Raw genomic sequence first — 10,318 nt, forward strand, 5'->3', positions numbered from 1 at the left:
GTTTTAATACTTCAATTTAAACTTGTTTCACTTAGTTGCAAACCCTTGTAAAAAAAGTACTATATTTAAAATACATTTATTTCATACCAAAGGTCTTTTCACACTGAGTGCCAAATTTTCGATATGCGTTTTTTAAATTTTTCCTATCAAAATGCTTGTTATAGATGTGCAGACGCAGAAAATCGAACCTGATCTGGAATTTTTATGATGGACGAAAGTTTTGGAGGCAGCGTGTAAACGTAATTGATGCAACGTGAGGTCATATTTGTTTTTTAACGTGCAAAAATTTTGGATGAGAATTTTGAACTTTTGAGAATTTTGTGCAATGACCTTAAGTATAGTTCAAATCTATTAATATATTTACTGACATATCGCTTGAGACTTACTGACATAAAAATTAAAATGAAACTTTATTTGGAGTACTACTTGTGCACAATGAACATTTCTCAATATTAAGCCTAAAATGTGTTTTAATATCTATTGATTGATTGTATGATCGCTGAATAATATCAGTCTGAATAATATATGCACATTTTTTAAAGTGTACCTGAAGTATACTTGCAACAGTTCTGCTTTAGGACAATCAAATATACTTTAATATATTTTTTGTTGGACTTAAGCACTACTTCCACACAATTAAAGTGCATTAAGTACAAAATTAGTTGTTCCAATTTAGCAGACTTTAATTATAACAGTTTAATATATTAAAAGTAGAATTGTGGGGTATTTTTTATTAAGCACATAAATATTTTTTGCAGTCTACTTACCATGAAATAAATATTTATTTTTCACTAGATAAGTGAAATATTTAGTTCTTTAATATTTTAGTACTTCAGTGTAAGGGAAAATTTGTCATTTCAAGTTTTTAAGTTCAAGTTATTAATTTATATTTAATTAATTTCAATTACTGCAAATATTTTCTTTAAATAGTTTTAGTTAGCAATAAAAAAAATCCACAAAAGAAAGTTTTACAAGTTTAAAATGATATGAAGGTTAGTGAAGGAATGTTTATTTTCATTTTTGAGTGATCGATCCCTTTAAGACTCTAAGATTAGTTTGAGTCACCTCTTAACAAATAAGTCAATACCACATACTTAATTTCCCTTCTGAAACCACTGCCACAGTTTCCTGCTTCCTTTCATACTCTGAGGTTTAAAAATGCCCATGCTGAAGCTCCGCCCCTCGATGCAGTGATGATGTGGCAGAGTGAGTGGGGTGTGTCCTAGAGGGGTGGAGCCCACCTTCAGGACGGGACCTCCAGTTCAATGGGCAGGGAGAAGGGCGTCCTGGACCGCCTCTGCTATTTAAGTACCACACCCATCAAACACTCCATAGCTGGGGTTCTTCAGCACAGCATCTGATCACTCAAGGTAAGCTCAAATCCTTTTCCTTCAGCTGTTAAACCTCTCTATTAAGCCACTTTATTCATATAAATCAACATTTATAAAGCAAACAAAGGTTCTCTTTTAACTTTGTATGGTATGAAATACAATAGCCTATATTGTATTAAACTAAACTCCTTTTCTTGTTACATTAGCAATTTTGCATGCAAATCAACAGATTAATAAAAAATGACTCTTTTTAAATGACTGAGACATGCATGGATCTGTCTCACACGCTGTAAGGATTTTTTCCAGCATGCTCTCTCATGGGTGTGTCTGTTTGCTTAGCTTTTACCAGATGCTGGGTTTTAAAATGACTGTTTACTGCTGCTGTTTTGGTCTAATTACCTAGCAACGGCAATACATCATGCGTAAAACTAGCATGGTTTGCAAGCATTTGGGCGTTTTTTTGCATTGGAAGTTAATGATTTGATTAGAAGTGAACAGTAATGTAGTAGTAAACTGACCAGAAAAGAGATCTTGCAGTATCGATTTCATCTCACACAGTCTATTTTTTAATTTTAGCTTTGTTCTATGACTCATTATGGCAGGGTGACTTAAGTTTTTCTAAACTCAAGATGGAGCAAGAGAGTGCTGTGCATGCCCTCAGCATTTCTGCATTACATAACTCTGTGAAGCATGTGACGGACACTCAGAGTCTCCTCGGAAAGCTGAGACTGCTCTTAGTGCACTTTAGGCTGCAGAAAACCGATGTAAATCAGATGGTCGTTCAGTTTGCTGCATCATAGATATCAGACACATAAAGCAAAATATCATGGAAATCAATAGGTGTGTCTGCTCTCCACAGGAAGTCCAGGATGTCGCTGGTTTCTGAGTTCTTAGGGCAGCTCACTCTGCAACTGGGTGGAGTAAGTTCATACAAAACGTTTTAATCTGTATTGAAGATGTTCATAATGCACTTAACTGAAGAAAAAAAAAACAATATAATTGCAGAGACAAATAAATAAACTTATTGTTATTGTCAATATTTCTATAAATGATATAATCTATTATTTATAAATTAATATTTTTTTAAATAATAATTAGATAATGCAAATCAAAACTAATTAAAAAAATCACCAACATGTTACAATTGATCATGCCATATTAAAACTAAAATCAAAATTCATTAAAAATTGCACAAATGTTTATGAAAAGCAACTAAATCTAATATGATAGATATAATTCATCTATTTATGGAATGATCACATTGCTCCTCTCTATAGGGGGACCCCACATACCCTACTGTGGTGCCCGAGCCCAACTTTGATCCAGATAAGGATGCTGCCAGAATCGAGACTGCTATCAAAACTAAAGGTATAGAGAGCAGAAGCGCTGGAACATGATGAGCTCATGATGAGCTCATGAGAGCGGCCAGATGTATTTGTGGCGTCTTGTTTAAACCTGTTATCTGATTATGGTTACGAGCTTTAAACAAACAATAGGCATTCATGTTTGGTTGTGGGCTCTCACCCGGCCCTCATCTTTGTGTGCTGTCCCTATAATGAAGTAAAAACGCTCCAGAACAGGCAGCAGCGGTAGAAGTGAGTCATCATCCTGTCTGGAAGAGATTGAACCACATGTGGAACATTTTCAGGCCAACGCCTGATTGCAGCAGATTTCCTCCCCCTCAACGACTCTATACCCTGTTCTGCTTCAGAAACTATCAGCTTGCATTCACAAAGGAAGCATTGTATACATGAGTCATGCTTTTGGAAGATTCAACCTTTTTTAACTCATCAAACTATACAAAAATATCCATGAAAAAAATGGCATTCTGTCTAAGAATTTGTGATTTTTCTAACAGTTTTTGTAAAGTGACAATTTGAGCATATAAATCATACAAATTTGAGCATAGCATAAGAGTAATATGTAGAGGGCCCTACATTTGGATTTAGATTTTTAGTTTTGTGTATTTAATTATTATTATTTATTTTTACATTATATTGTCAGAAATGTTTAATTTGTAAAATGATTGTGATATCATGTAAAACAGAAGGGGGGAAAAATCTTGTCATTTTACATTAACATTTTTTGACATTTTAAGGGCAAAATATATTAAATATTTTATTAAATAAAACTCAAATATTTTTAAACAAATGTATATAAAAAATAAATTAATCAAAAATATTAGGTAAAATATTTTAGATATATAGATATAAAATCTAATATAAATATTGATATGTATTAAAATAAAATAAATCTTTAAAACACACACACACTAATAATTAATATTATTTAAATGTACTAAGAAATCAATTAAAATAATATAAAACTATATAAAACATTTTAGACCAATCGATCATTTTAAAAAAGTATGTTTATTAAATTATATTTTAATATGGTAAAGTGACATTTTGATTTACTAAAAAAACAAAAAAAAACTATTTGTTTTAGGGGTGGATGAGCAAACCATAATTGATGTCCTCACCAAACGTGCATATAACCAACGGCGAGATATCGCCTTTGCATATGAGAGGAGAGCCAAGAAGGTCAGTATGTATATTATGTGCTTCTGTATGAAAGTATCCTTGTCCATTTTCTGTGATAACACTCATTCTCATTTCACTTTCAGGATATGATCTCAGCCCTGAAGGGGGCGCTGTCTGGCTCTCTGGAAACGGTCATCCTGGGCCTCATGAAGAGCACTGCCCAGTACGACGCCTCTGAAATCAAAGGCTCCATTAAGGTAAACTAAATATTAATGACTTTTGATTGAATTTTGATTGCGTAGATAAAATGGGAGTGAAATCTAGATTATCCAGATACATAATGTCTGTGTGTTTGTAGGGTCTGGGAACAGATGAAGAGTCTCTGATTGAGATCGTCTGCTCTCGAAGCAATGCTGAGCTCATGGAGATCAAGCAAGTCTACAAGGAATGTGAGTATGGGAGTATTTAAGTGCACTTATTAGGAGCGTGAGGCCGTGATATAAACATGTGTCTCAACGCAGTGTTCAAGAAGGACCTGGAGAAGGATGTGGCTGGAGATATTTCAGGAGACTTCGCTAAACTTCTGCTGGCTCTGGTTGAGGTGGGGGGCTTTAACTAATATGTGTCTGAATTAAGATCTTGAGGATTTGTGTTTAATGTAATATTTGTTCCACATCAGGCCAAGAGAGCCGAGCCCAGCTCCGTCGTTGACTATCAGAAAATCGATGAAGATGCCAGAGTAAGTTGTTGTGGTTTATCTCTCAGCATTTAATTGAAACATTAATGAATCAATATCTGGATGTAACGTTTAGAAATCAAGCATTTATTAGAGCAACAGTGTTTAAAAAAAACTTTAATCCTAAATATTAAACTTCAGTTAATAAACTTTACATATATTGCAATTAAATTATTAAAAAAATAATATATTTATGTAATTGCATTAAAATATTGAAATTTGTTTTAAAAAATATCAAATATACACACACCTATACATATAATAATATATTATTTATATACTATTATTTACATCTACTTAAGTAAACATTTTTAAAAACTAAAACATTTATATACATTTAAGTGCAATATTTATCAATTATATAATTATTACAATTACATATTATTTACATATGTATTTGCATTAAATATATATTAAATATATTTAATATAATATATGCATTTATTCATATACAGTTTAAATAAATATTTATTCAAATATATTTTATACACAATTTATTTACATTTACTTCAGTTAAATATTTGCTTTTATTCAATTATATTAAAATATTCAATTATACTTACAAAAAACGAACCTATTTAGATGCATTTAATTATACAAACTATATAAATTATATATTTATGAAAAATATTATTATTCATATATTATTTATATATAATATTTATCTGCATTAAGTAACTATTTATATCTATATTTATATACATTTATTCATACATAATATAGAAATTAGATATAGAAATTGTATATTATTTCTATTTAGTTACACTTGATTTAAATATTAAGAATTAAATATAAAGAACTTTTAAAAAATATACATTTATTTACTTATATATAATAAATAGTGAAGAAATGACTTCTTTATGGAAATTATTTATTCATATTCTATTTATTTCCAATATTTCACTATTTTAAATCTGCTGTGCAGGCCCTGTACGAGGCTGGAGTCAAACGAAAAGGCACTGATGTGAAGTGCTGGGTCTCCATCATGTCCGAGAGAAGCGTTCCTCACCTCCAGAAAGGTCTGTGAGCCTTCCTTCCATCTCATAAGATAATAGACCATTTCAAGGAGATAAACAATAACAAAGGCGTTGGAACGCTACTGCGCATGTCTGATCCTGAAGCATTTCCGGTAACGCCATTTTTAAATGTCAGATCCATGAAAACCTACAGCGCATCCTTTTTAAGTCTAGCGAAAACGCAAGTTAGGTATTTAAAAAAAAAAAAAAATTGAATTACCCTTTAAATATGACTGTGGTGCAAACTTACAAAGAACATTAAAAGTAGTGTTCTGGACGGCTCTGATTGATGCTGTACACGAGAGATGGCGGTAAACGCGTATCGCAGTATAGCACATATTATTAAAGCGATTTTGTGTTTTCTTCTATAGTGTTTGAGAGATACAAGAGCTACAGCCCCTATGACATGCAGGAGAGCATCCGCAAAGAAGTGAAAGGAGATCTGGAGAAGTCCTTCCTTACCTTGGGTGAGACTTTTCTTTGAAGCCCCCTTGAAACTCAACTTTCCTTCCAGTGTTGATGTATATCCTGTTGAAACAGGAAGTTAGAATGGGATATGGCGAAGTGCTAGTCTGTTTTTGTATAGCTAGCCATTAGCCTTTTCCTTACAAAAATGAATCATGGTTTTATTGTACTATAAGTGTAGTAACTATGTTTTTTTGACGTTACCATATGTATAACCACAGTTTTACTACAAATACCATGGTTAAACTATGGTTAGTGTAGCAAAACCATGGTCAATTTGTGGTTAGCATGGTTTAACTATAGTATACCATGTTTTTTTGTTTTATTTGTAGTAAAACCATGGTTAATTTTCATAAGCGTTAACCTTGGACCTAGACATCAAGCGAAAACAATCAAAAATCAATACATTTTCATAAATTAATGCTGGAATAGGACATACAGTATAAGTGTTAGTGAAAGCCAAAAACACAACAAAAGACTGATTAGCAAGTTGCTAATGCTAGTCAGAGGAAGGTGGTATTTATTATTTTGGATGAGGGACTTTCTTACACTCATTAATATTTTGGTCAGCTTTGCTGAAAGAGATCCAGTGTTTTTACATGAGAAAGCTACTATTAACTCAGCAGGCGAATCTAATCTCCACATCTTCTCTTCCTCAGTTCAGTGCTTTGAAAACAAACAGCTGTATTTCGCCAACAGACTGCAAGACGCCATGAAGGTAAAAGACACTTCATATACTAACATTTTCATTCTTTCATGGGCTTGGAAGAAAGTATTAAAAGGATCTGTAACGTATCTGCTGACGTTTCAGATGTCTTGCAGTGGAATTGCATCAGGCGGTTGCGGTTCTCTTTTAATGTTGCGCGGTTGTGTCTTTTAGAGCAAAGGAGCGAAGGAAAAGGTGCTGACCCGGATCATGGTGTCCCGATGCGAGGTGGACCTCAAGAAGATCAGACAAGAGTTCAAGGCCCATCACGGGAAGTCTCTGTATCAGACCATTGCTGTACGTTCCTGTAATATTACTATATGCCAATGTGTAAAACTGATCCTACACGTGTATTGATTTATATGTGATTTTAATTTTCTCAGGAGCACACAAAGGGAGACTACCAGAAGGCCCTGTTGAGTTTGTGCGGTGGAGACGATTAAGACAGAGTCTGGGAAGCACCATGAGAAGGACTTGAGCTCTGCGCTGGTCCAGACATAGATCTCCTGTGCCTGGCCTTGAATATAGTCCCTGCTGCAGCTTTAGAGACCGGCACCCTGTACACACACACTCGCTTAGACTGGAAACAACCACTAAGAAGGACCGCAAAATGAACAGCGTAAGAGCTAAATGTGCCATATATGGTTTCATGGCCCTTTAGAGACAGAGACAGGCTTTCTGGAGTTCTTACACGAAGAACATATACATTTGTACTTTTACGCTTTTTCTATACTAAGAAATAAAACAAAATAAACCATCCATCTCTGCTTCATTTTTCATTTTCTTTCTTTCTTTTTCTTTCTTTCTTTCTTTTTCTTTCTTTCTTTCTTTCTTTCTTTCTTTCTTTCTTTCTTTCTTTCTTTCTTTCTTTCTTTCTAGTAAAAGCTTCTAACAACCATATTTTTGACTTTTTTGCCTTTAAATGATATTTAGATACAAAGACCTCTCAAAAATTATTTGGTCACTTAAACCACATTTAACATTTATAATATTGCTTGCTTTATCATTTAAAATGTCTTTTTGTATTGCTTAAAATATGTTTGAAATTACTAGAAATGACTAAAACACAAAAATTACTAGAAATGACTAAATTAATAGAAATTACTTTTAAAAGTCTTTAAAGATGAATTTAAAACATGTTTAAATATGTGTGTGTGTGTGTGTGTGTATATATATATATATATATATATATATATATATATATATAGTGAATAATGGAATTATGTAGTTAAGATAGAAAATAAAATATTTAATAAAATAAAGGTACAAATAATTAGTGTTTTTAATGTTTCATGTTTGCACTCATTTAATTAAAAATATATTAAAAGTAAATAATAGTAATAATGAAAAAACGAATTTGATTATAATTTATCTAATAGAATAACAAATATTTCAAAATTTTGAATAAAAATGTAATAATAATATCTTTAGTGGAAAACACTATACAAATTAAAGTTATTTATTAATTATTTTAATTATTCATTCATTAAAATGATTTAATTCAATTATTAAAATATTATTTCATGAAAACTTTATTTCAAACTATTTATTAATCATTTATTTTGGCTTGAGTGCTGTATTTAAAGAGTACTACTCGCTACCTTTTTCCCACACACCATAAATTAGTCTTACATTTTTATTTGTTTTAATTTTATTTTTTGTTGATTTATTTTAGCTTTAGAACATTAAACATATTTAAATAATATATTGTCTTAATATTTATCACTTTTTTTTTTTTTTTTTTTTACCCACACCATAAATGAGTCCCATATTTCTGCCTTTGTGTTTTAGGAAGGAGGTCCTTCACAAGGGAATCACCAAATATGGGGTGGTATTTGGCATCAAAAAGTTGGTAACCCCCCTGCCAAATTCTTTCTTGGCTTCTGCAAGTTGTGGGTTGTATTTCAGCTGTATTTCCACTAGAGAGCGATAGAGCCACAGGCTCCATTTGTGTGTGGCTCACAGCCAGAAACCATCTGCAGCTTGCTCTGGGATTACTTTGATGTTTGCAACTGCCTTTTTAATGATTATTTTTTATTCAATAACAAATACTTAATGTTTGATCTCCACTGGAATTAACATATTTTATCCCTTAATTTTAAAAGAAATTAAAAAGTAGTAACTTACACATGAGAGAGCATTTTCCCTCTGTTTGAGATTCTGCTCAGGATCAGATTTAAATACGCTTTACATACATGCATTACATATTGCCACATAAAGGCTTTAATTACAAAACACTTTCCCTGACTGGATACTTGAGGGAATCGAGCGTGGTATTTTACCACCCAATCATTTCCATGATAATCAGCCACAACATACTGACACGCCTCAGCCAGTCCATTCATTTCACTACATAATCGGCCAACGACTCAATGTCATTTAGATGTGAATTTCCTCTCTAGACGTGCTTTATGGGAGCAATAAAATAGTTTTCACGCTGCCTTCTCCTGCTCATTCTTTGGCGAGGAGGCTTTATTTAGATGTTTTAATCATTAGTGTGTTTTGCTGTGTTTGTTTGGTGCTAATTTTTTAATTAAAAATGTTAATTTAACCTCCAGCTAACTTGATTAGCATACCAGAAAGAGGTTCCTCCACTAGATCTTTCCCCTGTTTAGTTTGTGGTCTCTGAGGGTGAGATCCGCTGAAGAGTTGACAATGCATTTCTAACGGCCCCAGCAGGCCTCATTCCTTCAGAGAGAGAAAAACCTAATGAGAAAGGAATGTTTTGAGGAGGAAGATAGGAATTCAAATGAAAAAGGGCCTTGATATCTCTCACCTCTTATGGAGATCTCGATCTGGACGGACGTTGTTTTCACATGGATGATGTTTAAGATTTATTATTTAAAAAATCTTTAAAAATGAATTAAAAACAAGGCAGGTTGATTGTCTTAAAAAGTTGTGCATTTCTAGCTGTTGTGTGAATAAAAAAATATGTTTAAATATTTAATGCCATAATACATAAAAATGCACACTTAAAAGATGTGCTTTTATTGACCAAATATACATAAATAAATGTATTTTTGTATTTTAGATGTGAAAAAAATGTGTGTGTGTGTTTGTATGTTGTGACAGTATTATTAAGCTACCAAATATATATATATATATATATATATATATATATATATATATATATATATATATATATATATATATATACCTAAAAGCCTACATATAACTTTTTGAGACAACTATGTCCTGCAAAAATTATTTTTCTAAACCATAAATAAAAGCAAGATTACTAGAGTTTTAAGTTTTTACGAGAAAATACCTTTTTTTTTTTCTTCTATTTACTAAAAAATTTGCCATTCTTTGTAATTGTTTGTGGGATTTACTAAAAATAGTTTCTACAACATTTTTTTTTCCAGTTTAAAAAGGATCTAGAACCACTGTAGTCCTGTTTCACTCGAGGACAAAAATTCCTTCTAAAGTTTATAATCCTTAAAATTTATTATCATTTTGTGATAATATTGATGAGGACATTACCCCTTTGTGCTGTTTTATGTTTATTGCCAATAAAAGATAAAATACAGAGTAAAGGGGGTTAAAACAGTATTTTGCAAAGCAGGCCTGAGATTTACATC

The 10,318-nt window shown here is 32.0% G+C and overlaps 1 protein-coding gene across 1 annotated transcript; it reads left to right on the forward strand.

Annotated features, from left to right (window-relative positions):
* The first annotated feature begins 1,101 nt into the window (after nucleotides 1–1,101).
* On the forward strand, nucleotides 1,102–7,496 carry LOC306868567 (annexin A2-like). The gene is made up of 13 exons (XM_079414816.1): nucleotides 1,102–1,370; nucleotides 2,191–2,251; nucleotides 2,609–2,699; nucleotides 3,780–3,874; nucleotides 3,958–4,071; nucleotides 4,173–4,263; nucleotides 4,336–4,415; nucleotides 4,494–4,553; nucleotides 5,476–5,569; nucleotides 5,938–6,033; nucleotides 6,691–6,749; nucleotides 6,912–7,034; nucleotides 7,121–7,496. Exons 2-13 carry the CDS (start codon nucleotides 2,201–2,203, stop codon nucleotides 7,178–7,180), a joined length of 1,014 nt encoding a protein of 337 aa, XP_079270942.1. The 5' UTR covers nucleotides 1,102–1,370; nucleotides 2,191–2,200; the 3' UTR covers nucleotides 7,181–7,496.
* Nucleotides 7,497–10,318: the final 2,822 nt, after the last annotated feature.

Source organism: Barbus barbus (assembly GCF_936440315.1).
Source record: "Barbus barbus genome assembly, chromosome: 50".
Classification (NCBI taxonomy): Eukaryota; Metazoa; Chordata; class Actinopteri; order Cypriniformes; family Cyprinidae; genus Barbus; species Barbus barbus.

Coding starts and splice junctions, on each gene's coding strand:
- LOC306868567 (XM_079414816.1), top strand. CDS start 2,201: ATGTCGCTGGTTTCTGAGTTCTTAGGGCAGCTCACTCTGCAACTGGGT. Junction 2,252..2,608: donor TCACTCTGCAACTGGGTGGA/GTAAGTTCATAC, acceptor TCCTCTCTATAG/GGGGACCCCACATACCCTAC. Junction 7,035..7,120: donor CTCTGTATCAGACCATTGCT/GTACGTTCCTGT, acceptor TAATTTTCTCAG/GAGCACACAAAGGGAGACTA.